Raw genomic sequence first — 21,843 nt, forward strand, 5'->3', positions numbered from 1 at the left:
ACGTAAGGGGATGCGTCGTTGATTGGCTGTGGAGCTGTTCAGTAAGTTGGGCGTGGACGGGACCGCTTGTGACTGTCTTATTGAGGCTTAGGAATGGTGGCTGCTGCATAGATTGCAGGACATGGTGGGCGAACGGAGCCGATGCGGAGATGTCGGAGGGGCGCGGAAGGATTTGACGAGCCATGTTGGGGGCGGTTTTGCGCTATTGCGGTTCTGGTAAGGAATGCGGTGCAACGCAGGTGCTGGCTATCAGGCAATACATGAGGCATCTCAATTCGGGATAAACTGCGAGATGGACGCGAACTGCAAGGGGAGTGCAGCGACATGACGTATGCCGACAGGGCAATCCGCCGTATTAGAGCCTCAGTTCTGGGGAAACAGCTCGTCTGTACGACCGCCTGAATGGCATACTTTGGACTAAAAAACCGCTTGCCATTTAGGGCATCATGTTGCGCGATCGGCGCAAATGCTGCCTTGATTTTGAAAATCGGTAGCAAGCTTGGATGTTGTTGGTTCCTATTTGAATTGTATCCCTGTAGATTGAACCTTATTGGTAGGGTCGCTCATTTTTGGGAAGTCCAGGATAAGAGGACGGCACACTCGGTGATAGACAAGGGCAGGTCTTGCTGCAGTGTGGAGATGGTGAGGCCGGAGTAGGACCGCTTCACAAGCCAGCACGCAGGTGGCGAAGCGTGCATGGCTGAGCTATTGACAAGGCAAGGCCACCCATAAGATTGTACAGCTCGACTTCACGTATAGTACTTTAAAGTTTGGAGGATCTGAAACAGATTTCGCTACGACGTGTTCTATTAGTAGCACAGTCATGAATAGACAGCTTCTGCGCCAACCCATGGAGTGGACATGAGTAGTCTAGTGGCGCCGCCGTCGAACAGCGACAGACAGATCGGCACGCCGATCGGTTCCCGAGCAAGCCGAACGTGGGCACGGCGATACTACCTCCTACGTGCTGCTGGATTCCACGAATGGAGATTGGCATCCTACGGCCTCGAGATGCAGCATCGCTAGTACCTTGAAATCTTGATTTGTGCTGTCTTAACCTGTCTGTAGCACGACCCAAAGCCGCTAAATTTGTATGTCCATACCGCATTGTCGGATCGTCTCATTTGCTGCACCGCATATCTCGCATTCCTGTCGCCTCCAAGGAAGCGCCGTTGAAGTTGCGGATGCACAGACCTCAAGACCTCCACGGGTGGTGGCTGGTGTCCATGGTGGCTGGGGCGGGGACCAATATAAATTTAGACCGGGGGCCTAACTTGCTGGCGCCAACTCCAACACATGGCTGGCAGGGCTGAGGGTCGGGTATATTCCCTTTGTGGCACTGGAAGACAAGCGTGTTCAACGGAGAAGTCCTGGGGTCCGACACGGCTCTGGTGCGTGATGTCTGCATGCAAGCAAGCAAGCCTCCATGTTGGTGTTGTTGCTCACCCCACGTACAGTCCATATTCTTCCGGTCGCCACACCGTTTCAAGAGCCCGCGACTCCGGACTGGGGACGAGGGCGCCAGCACGTCGGCTCGACTCGAAACTGCGCTACGGACTCTCGACACCGCCAACTGGCTACGCACTTCGAGCAATGCACCTTGTCTACACGTTGCGACCATGCATCTTGCAGCGACGAGCACTGAAATCTTCCTCTTCGAGAAGGTCGTGTTGTTTCCAAAAGTTTAAAGTTATTGCATCTCCGCCATGTGGTACGCATGATTGACGGAGACGGCAGGACTTTGCTTTGATGTTGGAGAAGCTGTCTAATGCCGATGATGACAGTGGCGGCGAGGCATTCCCAAGGAGTATCGGAGTCGGGTGCTGCGGATTGTAGCAAGTTTGGTGTTGAGTGGTGCTACACGAGGTACGAGTGGGAGGGCCCGACGCTAGCATCGTGTCGAAGGATTCAGGATCGCGCGTCGTGCATAGCGCTCGTTTGTGCCCTTCTGCGGCAAGGGAAAGGACGCCTCGAGTACGTGTCGCTTGCCTATCTTGCTATTCGTCTTGTGTGACATTAGCCTGTGGATGTGGAATTGAATGAAGTCGCTGGAGTCAGTATTGGCTGGATGAGAGCAACATGTAAGGCGTCCAAGTAGTTGCAGGTATCGCTTTATCGTTGCATGTTAATGCTGCTCGATAGCGACACAAGCGCCATTATTGGCGATACGTCGAGTATGATTTGGAAAGAGAAAGTTGCTTCAAGTAAGCTGCCCTCTCTGTGCTTTGTCCAGGCTTAGGACGTACGATGAAGGTGGCTGCAGAGGACGCTCTCCCTTTCGACATCAATAAATTACCACATTGAAGCGATTTCGAACTTCACTGTATCTAAATAACAAAACTGCTGCATAGAAAAGGAGAAAAATTGGTTTGTAAACATGCACGAGACGTCGGCAGAAAGCATCCGAGACTTCAGAAAATGTGGCTTGTGATATGCTGCATAAATGTGACCAGTTATTGGAGTTCTTTTTTCAGGAGGTGCTAAGCGACCACTCCTTTGCTTGAATCCGAACACCTTTCGTTGCACACGGGACATTCCATGCAAATCGCGAGGCTGAAACAGGTGATGGTAGAGGTGATGGGCCTCGGGCCGTACGCTACGAAGTAATCGATTAGCACGGGACCCGCGGGTACGGCGGAATGTAATTTTGTGTTTCAAAACACGTGGAAAGAGCAGATTTGTCATTCTGCCTTGCCAGGGTGTCTGCAGCTGAACTTCCTGACTCGAGTGGGGGTAGTCTCACTCACCCACCCCCCAATGCGTCGAACGGCGGCCAAGTCATTGCCGAGCGAGGAGCGGCATGGCATCCATCGGCAGAGAGCGAGTTATCCGATGGTTGCTGAAGCGAAATGAGTACGAACGAGAATAGAATCAAAGAACCTTGTCGTCGGGGCCGTCGGGAAGATGCGACTACCTAGGTAATCAGTCCATTATTATATACCATGTTTCGAATCGCCAATTTGATATGGAATCATGGCTTCTGATGGTGCCAGCATTCCAAGGTTCCTGAATAGGGCTGCTGCTGATGAGAGCAGCCCGGTTAAGCTAAGCCAAACACGGCTACGAGATCCCCACCGTGCACGTTTGCCAAGGGAGCTGAACGTTGCCAAGATGGATAGTCTGCGGGAGGTCATGTTCTAATCTGCAGCCCTGGAGCTGGTGAGCGCTGCTCATTCGACCATGATTCCAAATGTTTGCTGTCTTCGTAATCACCGTATTCGGAGAATTGCTTAGAAAATGGGAAAATGACGCTGTGGAGAGCTGAAAAGTAACCACCTTCAGGATCTTTCCACGGTCTTTCCGCCCACCGTCTGTAGGGTGTGTAGAGGTCTGTGTAAATTCGCGAAAACGACCTTCTGATCGAAGATACGCTCGATTTGCGTGTGGATGATTGAGGCACCAAAAGGTCATACTCGAATAGAATTTTGATGTTAAAGCAGCATTCGCAGGTCGGTTTGTAGAGCTCTGCTTTCGTTCTGATACTTGGTATGAATTCGTAGGCTGTGTTCCATGTGATAAGGCCGGCTAATACTGCGATGCATAGCCAGCCGCTTTCGGGCCGCGCGGTGGACGTCTGGGGCGCCCGTTCTGGGCCTGAATGAGTCGTACATTCTCAATGCAGAAGCATGCGGAGTTTCTCGGAGGTGGCCTTGTTGCGATTCCCCTGCCCACCTGGCTATGTTTATACACATTTAGCAGAACTTCCCTCAAAGAGAACTTCGCCGACCAGGATCCACCCCTACCTCACCATGGGAAGACAGTAAACGCAATGCGCCAATATGAGGAGAGCTGAGCCGGCATTAGATAGTAAACGTTGATTGATCCCGAATCTTGCAGCCACAGGCTATCTGTGCACTGACTCGCCCGAAGTTTCATCCTTTAGAGCGCAGCGCGTGAAGCGAGGGTCAAGGCCGCAAGGCTAGCCCTGGCACAGTTCTATGAGATATCCGCCTGCAGGCAAGCTGGTCGGAGCAAGCGGAAGTGCTGTGTCCGCTATGAAAGAGGATCCCGGTGGACCTCGCAAGGCCATGTTGGTGCCTTCGGCGAGGGCGCTGCGGCTGAGGTTGAACGCCGACCTTCTCGAAACATTCGGGATTTATCTTTGAAACGGCTCGCACCTAGGTAGTACGCTGTTGACGGAGCGCCCATTAGCCTTTCACCGGCTTGTGGGGTGCGCGATTGGGTTGGGCAGGGTAGGATCACGCCGGGTCAGGGATCCTGCGAACGTGCCCCCATGTGCCTGAGATCCCCAGCATTTTCCGGAATCGTCATGGTCTACGCAGGCCATAGTGCGTCGCAAATTAGCGCCGCCTGCATGGCGACCGGAATCGAGCGTGCTGCTTTCGCGTGGATAGTGAAGGAGATGGGACCGTTGCTGCACCGAGCATCGTCAACAGCCCCGCGCTGCCATCCAGCACTCGACTGCCCGGGATCCGCTTGGAGTAAGCTGGCCTAGTCTCGGGGGTCGTGGAAGGCGGACCGGGGCCGGGTGCACACACCTGGGTAGTAGGGCTGAAGTGTGGGATTGCCGCGGGATTGAATTGGTGGATCCGGCACACTCGGTCTAGGCGCGATGTAGAAGGCGCCTAGCATGTGCTGCTACGTGCGTAAATGCCTCCGGTATTTTATCCAAACCTAAAAATAAGTAACAGTCTCCAAATTCGAGGGCCGATGTCGAATGAAGCCAATGGCCAGCACACCACAGCCCTGATAATTTCGCATCATATGCCTCCAAAACCGGTGCGTTTCACGTTCGAAAGCGTCCGATACTGCGACATGTGTATTGCAGATATCGCAAGGATATTTGCCTGGCGCTTCTGCGCTCTCGCCCCTCTATTCTTGGTAGGGTGTTATTCTCAGGAGCGCTGCACATACAGGCTTCATATTTGTCAACACAATTATATATTGAACCTGCGATTTAGTCATTGGGGAGAGTTGGTTTGATACGGTCTTATTCATCTCGCAGGGGTCCGAGTGCGTTCCCGATTGGCATCACATCTTGCCCTCTTACAGAGTGGATGACGGTTGGGCGGCATTACCGAGACGCGCGTCGGCGGCTGAAAGAGGGCATCGATAGGACTACTACTTTCCGTTCACGTTCTTGAGGCTGAACGGCTGTCTGGTGATCGCCGGTAGCGTATATGGACTCATGTCGGTATCGACTCATGCGCGATGAGAGTCGTGCATCGCAGCTGCTCAGGTGCCAGCATCGCGTCCAGCAATATCGGTCCATGCATGAGCTCCACCCGTCACGGCCAGCGTCGCTGTCCTGTGAAAGACGATCTGGGAAAGTAACTCCATAAACTGCACTGTTTACTCGGCGGATTGGCATGCTCAGCCATAGCGACTGGCTGGAAACCCCCAGCGCTGCTGGTACGAGACTGTTGAGTCAGCTCGTGCTAGCTACATCATGTACGCCTCCAATCTTGATAGTGTGAGGATGGAAACCGAGGGCTTTGGTGTCTCAATGGCATGCCGCTGCGGCTGCCCATGTCGGGGGTCTCCTCGAACTGGCAGGTGGGTTCTGCCGAGAAAGCCATACCTGAGGTCAATAGCAAGCATCGCTTGGGGGCGCTCTGCGTTGCATTTTCAGAAGGACCATTCACCGCGAGCCGTGTGGTTTCTCGATTTTGGCTTTGCATCTGTATCGCTTTGCACTTGTATTGTGCGTCTACTGTGTGTGGATACAAGAGATAAGCCATGGCTTTCAGCACTGAGAGTACATGGTGTTTTGATGGTCGAGAGGGAGTCTGACTGACATATGATGGGTTCGGCAGCGTGAAGGCGAGGGTCGTACGCTGGTTGTCTAGAGGGATCCTGTGTGATCTACAAAGATGTTTAGTTTACTGTTCATTAATTCATCATTGGATCTTTCTAGGGCATGCAAGAGCCATGGAAACATCGAGCTTGGGCGGAAAGAGAAGGAAACAGTAGAGCTGTTCATGATCAGGAGAAGCAAGATGAACACAACATCAGTGGCTGCTCAATCCTCTGTTTTCCGTTGGTGTGGTTAGAGCCCCCTTGCGTCTGCGTTAAAGGAGATCAAGTGATGGGTAACTCTGTTATGCGCTTCTTTATGGTGGAACGTGAACTTTTGATGGGCATGAGGTGCCTGAGACGGTGAAGTTAGAGAGTTGGACGCCTTACGACCAGGCCCGTGGTCTGATTTGGGTTCGTCTGGGGTGGCGCGACTCTGGCAAGGCTGAGCAATGTCAGGCTTTTGGCTTGGGTACCCACTTTGAGTGTCTATTCTTGACAGACGCTCCTGCAAAGACAAGTGAGACACTGTTTCGTTGATTCCAGTTGCGCCCATGTCGCGTGGCGGTGATGATTCGATTTCGTCGACGTCGCAAGTTGCGAGCAGGCCCTTTCAGCAGCGCCAGATGAATGCTGAAGCCAAGCCAACGAATAAGATCATATAACAATGCTTTGTATAGCTTGATCAGCCCTAAATCGAGCTGGCGATCGCAAGTTTGCTCCATATAGATGGTGCTTATGCATTTGACGGCGAACTTTAGGCCGATTCATCTTATCGCAGGGACAGATATTGGGCATTTGACGGTATTTTGCGACACCTCCAATAGATTTGCATGTTTGCCACTGTTTCAAAGAATGCAGGTGCTAGTGGGTTTGGCCGGAAGACGTGGCCGTCGACCTGCTCCGCGGAAGAATACAACACATCGTATCTAGAGTCTTGCGAACGCGCTAGATTCTGTCGGGAATGCGGAGCGAGCAGATGCCTTGGTGTCTTTGGGGCCCAGATGTTCCAAGGGGCAGGAGAACCTGGTCCCATCTTCGTCCGTACCTCACTCTGGTTCCCCCTTTTCAAGAACTGCTGGGACAATCTCTCTCAAAGAGAGCAGCAGCAGGCTGGGCCTTGACTCTTTCATGAGACAGCCGCGAACTTTCCCGCCCTCTCGCGGGAAGACTGGACAGGGAACGAGTGCAGCCACCAGTTCTGAAGATCGAGGATGCTGTTGTTGCTTTCGCTATCCCATTGGCTGGCAGCCTATCGCGAGCACTAAGGCCCCCCATCGATAGTGGCCTTGGACACTCAAAATGAATGCAGGGAGAAGAAGAGCAAGCTCGCTTGATAGCCAAAAAGAAATACGGACAACGAGTTGAGGCCCATGCGACCGTTGCAATGCCTCCCGAAACTAGAGTTCGCGAAACAGGATATACACCGCAAACTGCGGCTCAGCTGGGGCTGCTGTTGAGTGCACCAAGCGTTGTCTAGAAGAGGACGGTGAACACATGTAGCGTTGGGTGGAGCGGTGTTAGCTGGCGTTAGGCCCTTGAGAGAGTTACATGCTTGGCGATAGGCGTTCCAGTACGGCTGAAGGAATTGGCGCGCAGCGCATGCACGAAGCCACTGCGTCACTGAGATGGCAGGCTCTTTGGACATGCGACTCCGCCGCGGCGATATTGTTGTATCGATCGTCGAATTGCGGTGCGAGACTTCCGCGATTAGGCGTTCTTCGCAACATGGGAGCGTACCAGCGACGTTGGGGCTGAGCCGGTCGACGACAAGTTAGCCCGTTGCGGCTAACAGATCGGCAGGGAGTCCACCACACCGCAGATGGCTTTCTTCTCTTGAGTCTTGAGGCGACAGGCGGTCCAAGGGTCCTCGCCAGGTGCGGCCGCGAGTCTGGCCGTCAGTGCCGCTGCGCCTGGCCGATCGGCGTGGAGAGAGGGCCGTGGGTTGGGTCCGCTGCTTGGTCAGTATCGAACGAGGGTTTTGTAATGTTCAAAGCACATGAGGCTTCCAAGCACCCGCATGGCGCTGCAACGCCACAGACGCGGCGCTCCGACTGGCTGACGCCTGGATCTGGAGTGCAGACGCGTGGGAGGGTCGTCTCACCGACAGGAGGGCGAAGGTGCTGATGCCGGGAGGGCTAGCACGAGGGGAGAGTGCCGTGCATAGGGCTGGCGGGTGGGCGACGATGTCAGATGCTTGATTTCGCGGAACCCCTGGGGCGCGTGGGCGGGCGCGGCGGGAGACAGCGGTGACTCGAGGAGAGGAGCGGGTGAGGTCCCAGGCCGTAAAAATAGAGCCTCTGACCAAGCACTCTAAACATGGTGTTGCCGGAGCGCAGCACGGCCCTCGCGCTCTCTCACGGGCCCTTGCGGTAGTCGTTCAGCCAGGCCGGCCGTGGGAATTCGTTGCTTCATTTTGAAATGAGGGAGGAGGCCAGGAGGCAGCGGCGTGGCCTGGGAGAAGCCGCCAGCGGGTGTGGAGCGCGGTCGCGGGACGGCTTCGTTCGGGCATCGCCCTACTCGTTGTCTTAACCACATACGGGCAACGCTGCGCCGGGGGCCAGCGTGCCAATTGCAGGGCATCGAGCGGGCCACAACCTGCAACCTGGCTGGCTGTCGTGAGGAGCCCGAGCCCGCTGGCTCAAGTCCCTGGCCGTCTGTCCCACGGTTGATCCGGCCACGCGCGTGATGCCAGGCCGCCTTTCTGCGCTGGGTCGGCCGTCGCCATGCGGTGAGTTGGTGTTGCGAGACTTGCGAGATGGCGGCAGGGCTGCGCAGAGGCGTGCTGCTGCCGCTGTTTCGAGAGACTCGCGGTAGCGTGGCCAACGACTAAGGGCCGTGTATTTTTGTCCCGCGGCCGATGATTCAGCCTGCCCTCGGTGGGTGGTGTGAAGCCGACTCCGTCGCCGTGGGCTGCGATCAGAGAAGCGAAATGCGACGGCCATGGTGGTGCGGCTAATCAGAGCGGCCTGTTCCGGCCCCCAACGGCGACATCGTGAGGCCTGCTCGAGGTCACGCTTCCGGGCAGCCCAGGGAGCGTTGAAGCCTGCGAGACGCGTCCGTCCAGCGTCCTTCTGCCTAGACGCCGCTCCACGAGGCTCCAGTGGACATCCGACACTCGCACGCTGGTCCGAATCGCCTCTCTCCGCTCGCGGCCGGAGTGTGACGTGCGGACAGCGACAGAGCAGCCAGCGCAACTCCGGCGCAGGCTGGTGATCGCAGTGGAGGGGTGGATACGCGGCGTCGAGCCCTTACCGCCTCGCATTTCGCCAGTAGACAGCTTCGGCGGCGGATTTCGCAGCGTTACGGGCACCGCCCCAGCCGTTGACCCGCAGCGGCGGCGTGCGAGGAGGTGAGCGGCAGCCCGGGGGGCCCTGCTGGCCGTCGGTGGGTGGTGTTTGGGCACGCTCAGGGCGTGCTGCGGGCTGGTCGCCATGCAGCCTTGTAGCTTTGCGTTAGGGCGGTCCAAATATACGGCCCCGCTGCTGCGCAACTGGCGGTGCCAAATTGCAGCCAGGGTTGCATCTCTCTCCGCCCTATGCACCCATTCCTGGCAGTGTGCAGCGGCAGCGGCCTGCCTGCCACCCCTCCAACGGCCGCAAACTCCGTGCGCAACGACGGCGAGCTGAGGCCCGAGTGCCTCGCAGGGGCGCGCAGAGGGCCTTATGCAGCTGCGTGCCAGATGGATTCGGCTCCAGCCTAGCAGGGGCCCCTTCACTGCGAGCACCTGCGGACAGAGCATCGCGCTGATAAATATCCCCATGCCCCAGCCTGAGGACGGCCACATATCCAGCTTCACAACCACTCCATCGCCCTCTCCATACTCCCATCCCCTCCTCTTGTCCCCGTCCGCCCCCAGGTACGACCACAGCGTCGCCCCATCCCGTCACACCTCCTCTTCACCATGCAGCGGCACGCCAGCTACGGGTATGCCCAGGCAGCCCCCACCACCCACAGATACTCGGGCACCAGCAGTGCCTTCAGCGCCAGTGCGAACCCCAACGAAGACTGGACCAAGATCTCGGATCTGGCAGAGCGGAGACGAATTCAGAACCGGATCGCGCAGCGCAACTACCGTAAGTACCCGCCGGCCGTTGATATCGGGCTCCAGCAGCTCACAGCCCGCAGGCAAGAAGCTCAAGAAGAGGCTCGAAGACCTCGAGCGCCGCGCTGCCTCCAGCTCTGCGTCGCCAGAGCAGCAGCCGGCCGAGCTGGACCGCTCCCACTCGCAGCCTCGTGAGGAGTTCCATTCGCCGAGCTCCTCCGACTCGGTGGACCACCAGGAATACGGCCGGCGGACGCCTGAGATGCAGAACCAGTATCTGCCACACCACGAGGAGCGCGGCATGTTCTCGCATCAGTACACCCGCCAATTGTCGACGTCGCCACCGCCCTTCTCGTATTCGACGTATCCAGCTCCCGACGCCGTGTCGTACGCCCCGTATGCACCTGCCTACAGCGGCCTGCCCGCGACGACGGCGCCTGAGATGCCAATGTACTCGCCGTATCTGCCGCCGCTGTCGTCTGCCTACCCCACCACGCTGCCCAGCCTGGTGCACCCAATGAAAGGCGATTTCTATGGCGAGGACGACATCAGCCCCTTCAGCATGAGCTACGCGACTATGGCTGGCATCGAGATTCCCGCGCCGCACTCCTACGTTTCCGACGCTCATGTGAGACTCCCCAGCAAGCCGTACTATGCCCACAGCCTCTCTTCCTGAAGCCTATCCATCACTCCCTTTCGTCGCCATACAGCAGAGCCACCGCTGACCGCAAGACTGGCAGACACCACCACTGCTGGAATCTTTCGATCACTCAACGACGGGGTCGCCCCCAGACTCGGCAACATACAACCCTACCACGCCCAACTCGATGCCAGGAACGCCTCCTCTTCATCTGATCTGATCTGATCTGATCTGACCACCGCCACCATGCTTCACACTTGAGCATCAGTAGCGGACCATGGTCACTGTACACTATCTATCCCTTCTCTTGAACATTTTTGTAATGCATTTCGAGCGTCTGTTTTACGTGGAAGCGGTGGAGTACACTCGCTTGCTTTTCGGGTTGGGAAGAAGGACCGGTCTGGAAAAGGCCCCGGAGGCGTTTGGAGTTTCTGAGGCGTCATGTACTCGCCATGTCTGCTTTACTATTGTTTTTCGGAGGATAGACTTGAGAGTCTGGGGATAACGCTTGCGGGTCTATACGGCCTGCCATACGAATAGTCCCTTTGTCGACGACAAAGGCATGAGGTCTGAAATGAAACAACTTTAAACCAACAACCTTGCAATCTTGAGGTGAGAATAAGAATATAAGAATCTTAGTATGAGAGTAAGCCGTGGTGATGTGAGATCCTTGGCCGCGCAAATTCCATCTCTGCTGTATACCATAGTCTTGAACACCCTCTGATCCAAGCTCTCAAGGCCTTTACATTTCATCGGAATCTCTATAATGCGCCGAGGCACCTCAAACAGTGGTGAGCGAGTGTGTACGGACTCCTGGTAAGGCACTATAGCCTGGCCTGCACAAACCTTGAATTGAGGGTTGCTGCAATGTCGTCGCGTTGCGGTGACGGTGACGTTTGTTGAAGATCCACGAAATGCTCACGCCCACGAAATAACGTTGTCTTGGCGCGACGGACGCGTGCTTTCCAAATCTGACGACGGCAACGTCAGCACACAACTTCTAAATCTGCAACGTCGCCATCATGGCTCCCGCACGCAAGAAGTCCAGGCTCGAGCAGGCTCGCCAGTACCTTACCAGTGGCACTATCCAGCGCGAAGACTCGGACGATGAACTGGGCCAGGACGACTTGCCCTGGGAGTGGATCTACGAGGAAGAGACTTCACACGATGCGACACAGAAGAAAGCAGAGAGGACCCTGACCCTGAGAAAAAGGAAAGCCGCCGCCTTGACGACCGACAGACGCATCATTGGAGCGAAGATGGGAAGTTTTGAATGCAAGATAGGAGATGCCGTGCTCCTCAAGGCAGAGGGAAACAAGGCTTGGGTTGGCATTATCTGCGAGCTATACGATGGCGAAGAGGAAGAGGATGACGACAAGATGGCAAAGTTCATGTGGTTCTCCGGCGAAAAGGAGATTCGAAATAAGAGCAAGAAGAGAGACGATTGTCTCGAGGTAGGCGTCAAGCTTCATGCCAATGCTTCATTCACGTTTACTAACATATTCTAGAACGAGCTCTATATTACTACTGCCTTTGATCTCAACCCTCTGACCACCATCATTGGCAAGGCAAACGTTGTTTCTCTCGAAACCTTCAACGCAAAGTACCCCTCAGGTCAAATTAAGAAGTCTTCCAAGGACTACGGCAAAATGTTCGTTTGCCGGCGCGGTTGCAACACGCGTACAACTACATACACAGAGGAGTTCAAGTGGGAGGACATCTACAAAGGCGTAGAAGATGTTGAGGCGCTTCAAGTATTTGTAGACAGCCATACAAAGTCTACTAGGAAGAAGCAAGCTCGACCTAAAACAGACAATGCAGACCTGGACGACTTCGTCGTCAACGACGAGGATGGCATTCCTAGGACTCCGAAGAAGCGGCGGAGATTGAATGAAGTGGCAACGCCCACATCGAAGCGGAAAGATCAGACACACGGGAAATTCCTCACGCCAACTCACAAGAGGATTGTGATCAAGAAACCCCTCGAATTCACCCCTCTGGGCACGCGCATAATCTCTCCGTCCGCGCTCTCGTCGCCGTTTCAGATTGCTCGGAACCAACTACACGTGTCGTCGGTCCCTGCTGCATTACCCTGTCGCGAGGAGGAATTCTCGACCGTCTACTCGCACTTAGAGGCCGCTATCACCGAGGGATCAGGGTCCTGCATTTACATATCCGGTACGCCCGGAACCGGGAAGACAGCGACCGTGCGAGAAGTCGTGGCGCAGTTGAACGCGTCAGTTCTAGCGGAGGAGCTCGATGATTTCATATTCGTGGAGATTAATGGTATGAAAGTCACAGACCCGCACCAGTCGTATTCACTTCTATGGGAGGCCTTGCGAGGCGACCGCGTTAGTCCTGCACATGCCCTGGAGCTGCTGGAGCGCGAGTTCTCAACCCCGAGCCCGAGGCGCGTACCCTGCGTCGTGCTCATGGACGAGCTGGACCAGCTCGTGACCAAAAACCAGAGTGTCATGTACAACTTCTTCAACTGGCCAGGGCTGCGACATAGTAGGCTAATTGTGTTGGCTGTAGCCAACACTATGGATCTTCCCGAGCGCACGTTGAGCAACAAAATTAGTAGTCGCCTAGGTACGTGCAAGAGTGCATGGATCCTGATCCTTCGACTCACCCCCCATCCAACACCTCCTGGCAGATCGCAGCCTACAGGCACACAACCCCTCACTCTATATACGCGTATAGGGCATGCGGTGGCACCACACATGCGGAATCCTTCGAGACTGTCACACCTTTCTTGTTCTACTCTTTCGGCCGCCGGGCTGCCCACAAGGCTGAAACGAAACTAACTTGGCGTTCTCTAGGCCTCACCCGCATCACCTTCCCTGGCTATACTCACGACCAGTTAATGCAAATCATCCAGTCTCGTCTCAGCGGCGTCCCCGGCCATGTCGTTCAGCCAGATGCAGTCCAATTTGCCGCACGAAAGGTTGCCGCCGTGAGCGGCGATGCACGGCGTGCTCTAGATATGTGCCGGCGAGCTGTCGAGATTGCAGAAGCCGAAGCAATCGCTAAAGAGCAAGAAGCTGAAGATAACGATGCAGTTCCCGACACGCCAAGTAAAAGCAAGAGTCGCCGAGGTGCGAAAAGCGCACTCCCAGGTAAGGATAAAGGTAACACTGCAGAAATGCACGACAGTCAAACCCCGAGCTCGAGGCAGAAGCAAAGCAAGCCTGTCGGCGTCGTCACTATCGCCACCATTAAACAGGCCATCAACGAGGCTACGTCTAGCCCGCTACAACAGTACCTCCGCGCGCTGCCGCTGGCTTCTAAACTCTTCCTCGCGGCGCTTTTGGCGAGGATCCGGCGGACAGGCGTCGGTGAAGCACTGATGGGTGACGTGGTTGAAGAGGCGAAGCGCCTTGGTCTCATGAGCCAACTGCAACCGGTGCAGCGATATCTCCTCGCCGAGAACGAAGAAGTCACGACCAAAAGCGCTAGCACGAGGCAGATGGATGCCAAGGCTGCCCGCGCGCTTGGGCTGGGCAAGGCGGCTTTGGATCTCGCCGAAGCAGGCATCGTTGGTGTGGAGAGTCGGCGAGGAGAGAGGGTGGGCAGGGTTCGGTTGGGGGTTGGAGACGAGGAGGTGAGGCTAGCGCTAGGGGAGGATGAGGAGGTCAAGGGGCTAGGCTTCGGATCATGAGTGAGTCCATACACCTCCCTCTAGTCGGAACAGCGAACCGCTCGATCGGGTTTGTGGTTTTACACGGGCGGTGAGCGTATATACCCTAGGAACTTTATGATATCTGAGGTTCTATAAGAATTCGAGGTCGCCGAGACAGCTCAGAAATTAGCCTTCTGGACTTTCCTGCGGATCTTCCATCCAGGCTCTTTCCGAGTAATCGCTATAGAATGCTCGCGCCCCTGGCAGCTTTTAGGCAATGATTGCTCAAACGTCTCAGCATTTCAACACGCTGTACAAAGCAAAGTAAACCTCAACAAACCCCCCAGATAGGTATGTATTTACCATTTCGTTCCTCAAAGCTCTCCATGTCCCAAACCGTCTTGTAAGACCCAAACAATGAAAGTGAAACTCCTCTCCATCTATACCCCTTCACCGGTCCTTCACCAACCCACCCAATTGGCGAAAACACCGTCACACAAACACCCTCCACAAACGCCGCCCCTACCGATCGTTTCAGGCCCTCCCCTCACGTGTCTCTCCCATTCCACTAACGAAGCCCGAGTTTCCCGTACTCCCCTCCAACTAACCCACCCCTGCGTGTTCTACCGCACCCTTCTTCAGCCCTACACACCACCCCTGCCTCTCCCAAACTCCACATGACCCGCCAACGCTGCACAATAAACCCGCCATTATCGCGCCCGTACGACGAACGTGCGCGATGTGACGGGTGACGCGGGAGGTGACACAACCTGCATTCCAAATCGTGCCAAAGGGTGCCACGCGCATCCCAATAGAGAGTTTCCCCCTCCTCCCCCCCCTCCAAGAGCTCGAAACAATCGGTGAAGCGCAAGTGACCCCATCGCACAAGCGCTGAAGTTTCTCGCCGGAAGTGTGGATGCAGTGACTTGTGATGGCACTATTGTAGCCACCGGAGAACCCCTGTCGTGATTTCTCATCATAGCGCGGTAGGTAACGTAGGGGTTGTAGAGCCAACCAACGAAAAATGGAAGCGTGGGCTGAAGGCTTCCTCCGCACATCACCAACCACCACCACCACCACCACCACCACCACCACCACCCCAAAATTCTCCACACGCCGCGACGACGCGGCTGCTGTAGGGCTGAATGCAAGATGACGCCAGCATTCAAATCGCCGCCCCGATCCCGCACGCTTTTGCTTACGCAGCACCGAGCGTGCGCCGAAAAGCGTCGTCCGGCCACAATCTGCTCCCCCCCATGTGCTTGATTACTTATATCGCAGATTACAGTGCGCGCAACCGAGGGGGGAGAGGTAGCGGGTGATGGATTTCTCATCGCGGGGGTGGGGGTTGCTGATTGAGGTTTGTGGGCTAGCCATAGGGCGGGATCGACAGGTTGGTGGGGCAATCTGGGGTGAGTCACTAGTGGTAGATGCAAAGAGTGAGCTTAATGTGCGCGGCCGAACAGGGGAGTTGCGGGTTGCGTCTGGGGTTTCCTAGGTGGGGAGGGCGGTCCAGCCGAGATGGTGGAGTTCTGCGGGATTTGGGAAAGGGGGCGGGATATGGGATGCTTGAGGATAAGGCCGGCTCTGTTTTGGGTTAAGTTCTTGGTGGCGTTGGTTCGATCGGTTATGCAAGAGTGGTATCAAGGCGGTGGAGTGTGGGTAAGGAGTTTGAGAGGGGAGGTGGGAATAGAAGTGGCTGAAGAGCCTAATTACTCATCTCTTTTGTATTTTGTACAGTGGTATCGTAATGAAAAGTTTTTCTCGATAAGGCGTTGGTATGCCCAGTTTTGCCATGAACTCCTTGCTGTATCAACCTACACTCTCATTCTTAGAGAGTCCGTCCTTGTATCCCTTGAGATGAAGTGACCTAGAAAGAGTTGTGCCGATAATTCAGAACGCCAATATGCATGACGCGAGCAAAACACATATGTTCAGTCCCAAATGCTCGCATGAACACCCCAGTACGCTATCAGTGCGAAAAGGATCCCGATCGCGGAACTATCAGCTACTTTGCTCATTCCGAGCATTATCGCCTCCAAGACTGGCCGAGTAATTGCGAGGAACTTTTAATGTGACATTTCCAGTGTGACATTTGGTAGCATCCGAAGATCTTTAGCACCACAATCAGCCATAGGAAGAGGTACACAGCGGCGGCGAATGCGCTGGAAGTATGGCCTTATGGGAAGGGTGGATCCTTGGGCTTCTCGGATTCGGTGAGGGTTGCTCGTGCAGGTTGCAACTTCTCGCTGGTCCAGATGACATCCTCAGAACAGCAATTAGTCGTTCCTCGGACTGATTTTTCCTAGAACCTAGAACTTCTGCCTCCCGAGCGTCGGCTTCCAGTCCAGCGGGTTGGTGTCCTCCGTCGCGCTGTCATCTTGCTTCCAGATCTTGATAGTCTTGTCGCTCTCCCCCGTGATGAGTCTTAGGCCCGTCCGATCAAACGTGCTACACATGATACCCGCCTCGGCATCCAAACTACCCGGCTGAGCGACACTGTTAACACTCTGAAATTTGTGGCCGGTCTTCCAATCGAAGAAAGCCGTGGTACCGTCGTCGCCACCAGAGAAGAGCACGTTGTCCTCGTTAACAGAAAGCGTGTTGACGATCGCGTTATGGCCCTCGAAATTCTGCATAAAGGCACCTTCAGGACACTTCCACTGCTTGATCGACTGCGATGATCCTGATGCAAATGTGAACTCTTTCGGGTGAGTAGCCAGAGCTCGCACACCCTTCTTGTGATGTGTGAGTACGCCCATGGTCTTGCCGGCCGCAAGATCGTACATGCGAATCGTACTGTCCAGACTGCCGGAGAGAATTTGAGGGTCGGCTTCTTGGCATTTGACGGATGCGCAGGTGCCCTTATGACCGCTAAGGACGTGAATGTTGGCGCGAGTTCGCATATCCCATATACGAACAGATGCGTCGCGACCACCGGTAGCTAGTACGTCGAGGGTAGGGTGTAGATCGAGTGCGTACACGCCGCTGAGATGGCCGTGATAGTGCCGGATGACTTTGTTCGTCTCCAAATCCCAGCACTTGACGGTCTTGTCCTCGCCGCAGGAAAATAGATATGGATGTCGAGGGGATATCGCTAGCCCACGTACAGCCGAGATATGTCCAGTGAGGGTCAGCTTGAGGGTACCTGACGCAAGATCCCAAAGCTTGATAGTCCTGTCCGCAGCACCTGTGACGAAGAATTTGTTGTCCGGATCCATGGCGACGCTTCTGACCCATCCCATATGCCCTGATATCACCCGGAACACCTTCCACGGTGCATGCCACTCCGGCTTCACCTGCTTTACGGTGTCTTTCCTGACCAAAGCGCTAGACGGCGTATTCCTCTGGGGCGTAGGTCCATTCGCATTCGGCGCTGCTCCATTTCCTCGCGGGCGCACTGTCAAAGCCTGCGACGTCCTCTCCGCATTGGAGCTCTCGGCAAGGGTTCCGACTATTTGGCGCAATTTGGGATCTGATGGCTGATCCTCTTCCGTAACCTTGCGTCTCTTGCGCTGTGCGGTTGCCGCTTGCATCTTCGCTTCCAAGGCCGCGGGCAGCTCTGTGACGGCGCCATACTCCTGATAGATGCGTGTCGCGACTCTCGACTTGTGCGCGAGGTCGTTGGTATCGGGGACTGTGCTGTATTCGCCGCCGAACAGCTCGCGCGTCTGCTCGCGGTTGGTTTCGGCGAGCGTGGTGAGTGAGACTTGGGCCATGGCGATGTCGTCGGAGCTGGCTCGGGGATTTGGTGGGAGGGCAGCTGTCGAAGTCGTTGAAGAATGCTGTTGGAGTTGAGGTTGAAAAAAGAGCTATACCGCCTAGCGCATCGATATCACGTGCATCTCACCTCGAACATGACCTCACCGAGAAAGCCGACTTGACTCAATCGTCTCAGCTCGCTGCCTTCAACTCTTTCCTCTATGATCACCTCGGAGCGCACCATGCTGAGTCTCGAAAGCATTCACTACTTATAACAATTTGTTTCATGCAAATCCTGCAATGTCCGATGGCCGCAAGACGCGCTCGTCGTCGTCTTGTATGCCACCCATATCCTCCCCCAATTATTCCCCTCTAACAACTCGCAGTCCACTTCGTCGCCGGCCTAAGCTCCGGCATCCTCTCCGCCGTGCTCCTCCAACCCGCCGACCTGCTCAAAACCCGCGTCCAACAAGCCCGCACCACCACCCTCCTCTCCACCATCCGCTCCATCGCCAGCGCCCCCCACCCCGTCCGCAACTTCTGGAGGGGCACCCTCCCCTCCGCCATCCGCACCGGCTGCGGCTCTGCAATCTACTTCTCCACCCTCAACGCGCTGCGCCAACGAGTCGCCTTCGCGACCCTCGTGCGCAACAACGCCAATGGCACCGCCAACCCGCAAGCCGGCGGTGGGGGCCACTCCTCCTCGCTGCCCAAGCTCTCCAACACGCAGAACCTCCTCACAGGCGCCGCGGCACGCACCTGGGCCGGCTTCATCCTCATGCCCGTGACCGTCATCAAAGTGCGCTACGAGTCCTCGCTCTACAACTACACCTCCCTCTTCTCCGCGATCCGCGCCATCATCGCGTCCGAAGGCCCGCGCGGCTTCTTCGCCGGCTTCGGCGCCACCGCCGTGCGCGACGCGCCTTACGCGGGCCTATACGTGCTCTTCTACGAGCAGAGCAAGCGGCGGTTGTCCGCTTTCGCGGCGCGGTTGCAGTACCAAAAAGCCCTGAAGAAGTCGGAGACGGGCGCCGTGAGTCCGGAGATAGCGGCGGGCCTGTTGAGCGGGCGTACGGCGGCCAGCATCAATTTTGCGAGCGGGGTGGCGGCTGCGGGCTTGGGGACTGCGATGACGAATCCGTTTGATGCTATCAAGACGCGGTTGCAGCTGCTTCCGCAAAAGTACGGGAATATGGTGCAGGCTTCGAAGCTGATGCTGAAAGAAGAGGGGGTTAGAGCGTTGTTTAACGGCCTGGGGATTCGCATGGCGCGGAAGGCGGTTAGTAGTGCGCTGGCGTGGACGCTGTATGAGGAGTTGATCAGGAGAGCAGAGGTGAGGTGGAAGGATGCCCGGGATGCGGAGGAGGTGCTGTAAATACAATGTATGATTTGTGTGTCATGTGAGCCTGGCGTTTACGGGCTTGGAATATTGGGGTCAGGACGAATACGGGGATACAAGGCGGCTCTCTACTACAAAGTACCTGAAGGCGTTGGCGCATGTCGCAGTCCCCGAAAGGTTCAACTCATAATAATAAGGACGCCTACACCTAGACTTTCTTGTACCTTGAAAACAAATTTCAACTTTTCGTGTGAGAGATTCGAACAACTTCAAATAGCGATTTTGTTGTTATGCTTTGGAGATATCCATAGAGAGTAGGTCTTTGCAGGCTAATGCTGGCACTAGCACCATGATAGCACGGCAGTCTTCAATATAATTTCCTCGCTAGGAACTCAAAGCATAACCTAGCTCCATTCGCTATTCCGCAACTTAATCTGACAGAGGTGTGGCTGAAACAGACAGAGCCTGTAACAACGTCGTGAAGGAAACAGGATTTGACGAGTATGAGGACCGATAGGGGTGAGTAGTACTAAACTTCCAACAACCTGATGGCCACCTGGACATGATTCGTAGGAACCAACACTTACTCCTCGCCCTCGAGAGGAGCCTCCTCATCGTATCCCTCCTCTTCCTCGGAGACCGCAGCCTCCTGGTACTGCTGGTACTCGGAGACCAAGTCGTTCATGTTGCTCTCAGCCTCAGTGAATTCCATCTCGTCCATACCCTCGCCAGTGTACCAATGCAAGAAAGCCTTACGCCTGAACATAGCAGTGAACTGGTCACCGACACGCTTGAACAGCTCCTGGATGGAGGTCGAGTTGCCGACGAAAGTGGAGGACATCTTGAGGCCACGCGGGGGGATAGAGCAAAGAGCGGTCTGGACGTTGTTCGGGATCCACTCAACGAAGTAGGAGGAGTTCTTGTTCTGGACGTTACGCATCTGGTCCTCGACCTCTTTCATGGAGACCTTGCCACGGCTGCGATTGTCTGTTAGCTCATTGCCCACATCCAGTATTCAGAGGTTGCACTTACAAGATGGCAGAGCAGGTCAGATAGCGACCGTTGCGGAAATCAGACGCAGCCATCATGTTCTTAGGGTCGAACATCTGCTGGGTTAATTCCGGCACGGTAACGGCACGGAAGGAGTGGGCGCCACGGCTGGTCAGAGGGGCGAAGCCGACCATGAAGAAATGGAGGCGAGGGAAAGGAACCATGTTGACAGCCAGCTTGCGGAGATCGGAGTTGAGCTGACCAGGGAAACGCAGGCAGGTGGTGACGCCCGACATGACAGCGGAAACCAGATGGTTCAGGTCGCCGTAGGATGGGTTGTTCAGCTTAAGAGTCCTCATGCAGATATCGTACAGAGCCTGATTGCGTTAGTATAGGTGAAGAAACTTCCTATAGAGCTACATACCTCATTGTCAATGCAGAAGGTCTCATCAGAGTTCTCGACCAACTGATGAATGGAGAGGGTAGCGTTGTACGGCTCGACAACGGTATCGGACACCTTGGGGGATGGCACAACAGAGAAAGTGGCCATCATGCGGTCGGGGAACTCCTCGCGGATCTTAGAGATCAACAGCGTGCCCATACCGGCACCAGTTCCACCACCTAGGGAGTGGGTGATCTGGAAGCCCTGGAGGCAGTCGCATCCCTCGGCTTCACGGCGAACAACGTCAAGGACCTGGTCCACCAACTCAGCACCCTCAGTGTAATGGCCCTTAGCCCAGTTGTTTCCAGCGCCGGATTGGCCGAAAACGAAGTTGTCGGGGCGGAAAAGCTGGCCGAAAGGACCGGCGCGAACGGCGTCCATGGTGCCAGGTTCCAAGTCGACCAGGACGGCACGGGGGACGAATTTGTTGCCAGACGCCTATTCATGTTAGAATGCAAGCGATCGAATGGGACAGGCTTGCAGTAACATACCTCATTGAAATAGACGTTCATACGCTCAAGCTGAAGGTCTGAGGTGCCATTGTAGCTGCCGGATGTCAGTCCGAATTCTTCGAAATTTTATCGAAGCGAGTGTTTCTGTGTACTTACACCCCAGAGCCATCAAGGCCGTGCTCGCCAGAGATTGTTTGCCTGTGAGTTGAGATTCGTTAGTCTACATGGCCAATGTTGATGTTGGACGTGTTTAGCGTGTACGCACCAGAAGGCAGCGCCAATTTGGTTGCCCTGCGAATTGTCAGCTCTGTGCACCAAGATATCAATCAGGGAGGGCATCTTACGCATTGGCCGGTCTGGAGATGAACCTGCACACGGGGAAAGGTGGTTAGCAGAATGTCCAAATGTTATGGGTGGTGCCTGGATGAACGCGGGGCAATCAGGGGACGCGCGAAAACAGAGACTGCTGGGGGGCGTAGACGTACGATTTCGCGCATGTTGACGGGTTGTGAAGAGTGCTAAAGTTGTTTGTGGGAGCTGAGAATGGCGGTGATGGTGGAATGGAGAGCTGTCGAGTGGAGCGAGGTGGAGGAGAGTCGGGTGGAGCAAGCAAGCAAGCGGTGAGAAGTGTTGTGGAAAGAGGTCAAGGCGCTTGCCGAACGCCCTGACCAAAACAACGCGCGCCTAGCCTGATTGGGCGCCCTGGCGCGTTGCACGCGTGAATTGCAGACCACCTCGGGAGCAACAGGCTGCCAGTTTTTGTCCAGTGAGCCCAGAGACAACAGGCCATGGCGAATTCACTGTCTCAAGAGCAGAACCACAGCTGCCGAGCTTTGCAGACCGGTCCAGGCTGC

At 55.6% G+C, this 21,843-nt stretch overlaps 8 protein-coding genes across 8 annotated transcripts; 4 read left to right on the top strand and 4 right to left on the bottom strand.

The window, feature by feature from the left end:
• The first annotated feature begins 3,505 nt into the window (after positions 1 to 3,505).
• On the top strand, positions 3,506 to 3,893 carry BDZ99DRAFT_251607 (uncharacterized protein). Its single transcript, XM_033713691.1, has one exon. It carries the CDS (start codon positions 3,599 to 3,601, stop codon positions 3,791 to 3,793), a length of 195 nt encoding a protein of 64 aa, XP_033580177.1. The 5' UTR covers positions 3,506 to 3,598; the 3' UTR covers positions 3,794 to 3,893.
• Positions 3,894 to 4,989: 1,096 nt separating this feature from the next.
• BDZ99DRAFT_251655 (uncharacterized protein) lies at positions 4,990 to 5,786 on the bottom strand. The gene is made up of 2 exons (XM_033713692.1): positions 5,543 to 5,786; positions 4,990 to 5,381 (listed from the first exon to the last, which is right to left on the bottom strand). Exons 1-2 carry the CDS (start codon positions 5,560 to 5,562, stop codon positions 5,036 to 5,038), a joined length of 366 nt encoding a protein of 121 aa, XP_033580178.1. The 5' UTR covers positions 5,563 to 5,786; the 3' UTR covers positions 4,990 to 5,035.
• Positions 5,787 to 8,070: 2,284 nt separating this feature from the next.
• Positions 8,071 to 8,702, bottom strand: BDZ99DRAFT_517495 (uncharacterized protein; the record flags this gene model as incomplete). Its single annotated transcript, XM_033725184.1, has 2 exons — positions 8,071 to 8,273; positions 8,363 to 8,702. 2 exons carry the CDS (start codon positions 8,700 to 8,702, stop codon positions 8,071 to 8,073), a joined length of 543 nt encoding a protein of 180 aa, XP_033580179.1.
• A 762-nt stretch (positions 8,703 to 9,464) lies between these two features.
• BDZ99DRAFT_460500 (uncharacterized protein) lies at positions 9,465 to 10,678 on the top strand. The gene is made up of 2 exons (XM_033719397.1): positions 9,465 to 9,833; positions 9,886 to 10,678. Exons 1-2 carry the CDS (start codon positions 9,662 to 9,664, stop codon positions 10,476 to 10,478), a joined length of 765 nt encoding a protein of 254 aa, XP_033580180.1. The 5' UTR covers positions 9,465 to 9,661; the 3' UTR covers positions 10,479 to 10,678.
• Positions 10,679 to 11,464: 786 nt separating this feature from the next.
• On the top strand, positions 11,465 to 14,103 carry BDZ99DRAFT_486532 (P-loop containing nucleoside triphosphate hydrolase protein; the record flags this gene model as incomplete). The annotated part of the gene is made up of 3 exons (XM_033722780.1): positions 11,465 to 11,896; positions 11,951 to 13,034; positions 13,265 to 14,103. 3 exons carry the CDS (start codon positions 11,465 to 11,467, stop codon positions 14,101 to 14,103), a joined length of 2,355 nt encoding a protein of 784 aa, XP_033580181.1.
• A 2,273-nt stretch (positions 14,104 to 16,376) lies between these two features.
• On the bottom strand, positions 16,377 to 18,010 carry BDZ99DRAFT_486533 (pre-mRNA-splicing factor prp46; the record flags this gene model as incomplete). Its single annotated transcript, XM_033722781.1, has 2 exons — positions 16,377 to 17,701; positions 17,932 to 18,010. 2 exons carry the CDS (start codon positions 18,008 to 18,010, stop codon positions 16,377 to 16,379), a joined length of 1,404 nt encoding a protein of 467 aa, XP_033580182.1.
• Positions 18,011 to 18,066: 56 nt separating this feature from the next.
• On the top strand, positions 18,067 to 19,141 carry BDZ99DRAFT_496265 (putative mitochondrial carrier protein; the record flags this gene model as incomplete). Its single annotated transcript, XM_033723434.1, has 2 exons — positions 18,067 to 18,103; positions 18,153 to 19,141. 2 exons carry the CDS (start codon positions 18,067 to 18,069, stop codon positions 19,139 to 19,141), a joined length of 1,026 nt encoding a protein of 341 aa, XP_033580183.1.
• Positions 19,142 to 19,688: 547 nt separating this feature from the next.
• Positions 19,689 to 21,486, bottom strand: BDZ99DRAFT_517500 (beta-tubulin; the record flags this gene model as incomplete). Its single annotated transcript, XM_033725185.1, has 8 exons — positions 19,689 to 20,082; positions 20,138 to 20,472; positions 20,520 to 20,975; positions 21,029 to 21,083; positions 21,146 to 21,187; positions 21,255 to 21,280; positions 21,334 to 21,357; positions 21,475 to 21,486. The coding sequence occupies 8 exons, from the start codon at positions 21,484 to 21,486 to the stop codon at positions 19,689 to 19,691; spliced, it is 1,344 nt and encodes a 447-aa protein (XP_033580184.1).
• Positions 21,487 to 21,843: the final 357 nt, after the last annotated feature.

This window comes from Mytilinidion resinicola, assembly GCF_010093595.1.
Source record: "Mytilinidion resinicola strain CBS 304.34 unplaced genomic scaffold BDZ99scaffold_5, whole genome shotgun sequence".
Taxonomy (NCBI): domain Eukaryota; kingdom Fungi; phylum Ascomycota; class Dothideomycetes; order Mytilinidiales; family Mytilinidiaceae; genus Mytilinidion; species Mytilinidion resinicola.

Coding starts and splice junctions, on each gene's coding strand:
- BDZ99DRAFT_460500 (XM_033719397.1), top strand. CDS start 9,662: ATGCAGCGGCACGCCAGCTACGGGTATGCCCAGGCAGCCCCCACCACC. Junction 9,834..9,885: donor GATCGCGCAGCGCAACTACC/GTAAGTACCCGC, acceptor CACAGCCCGCAG/GCAAGAAGCTCAAGAAGAGG.
- BDZ99DRAFT_251655 (XM_033713692.1), bottom strand. CDS start 5,562: ATGCTTGCTATTGACCTCAG. Junction 5,382..5,542: donor ATGCTTGCTATTGACCTCAG/GTATGGCTTTCT, acceptor CTGACTCAACAG/TCTCGTACCAGCAGCGCTGG.
- BDZ99DRAFT_251607 (XM_033713691.1), top strand. CDS start 3,599: ATGAGTCGTACATTCTCAATGCAGAAGCATGCGGAGTTTCTCGGAGGT.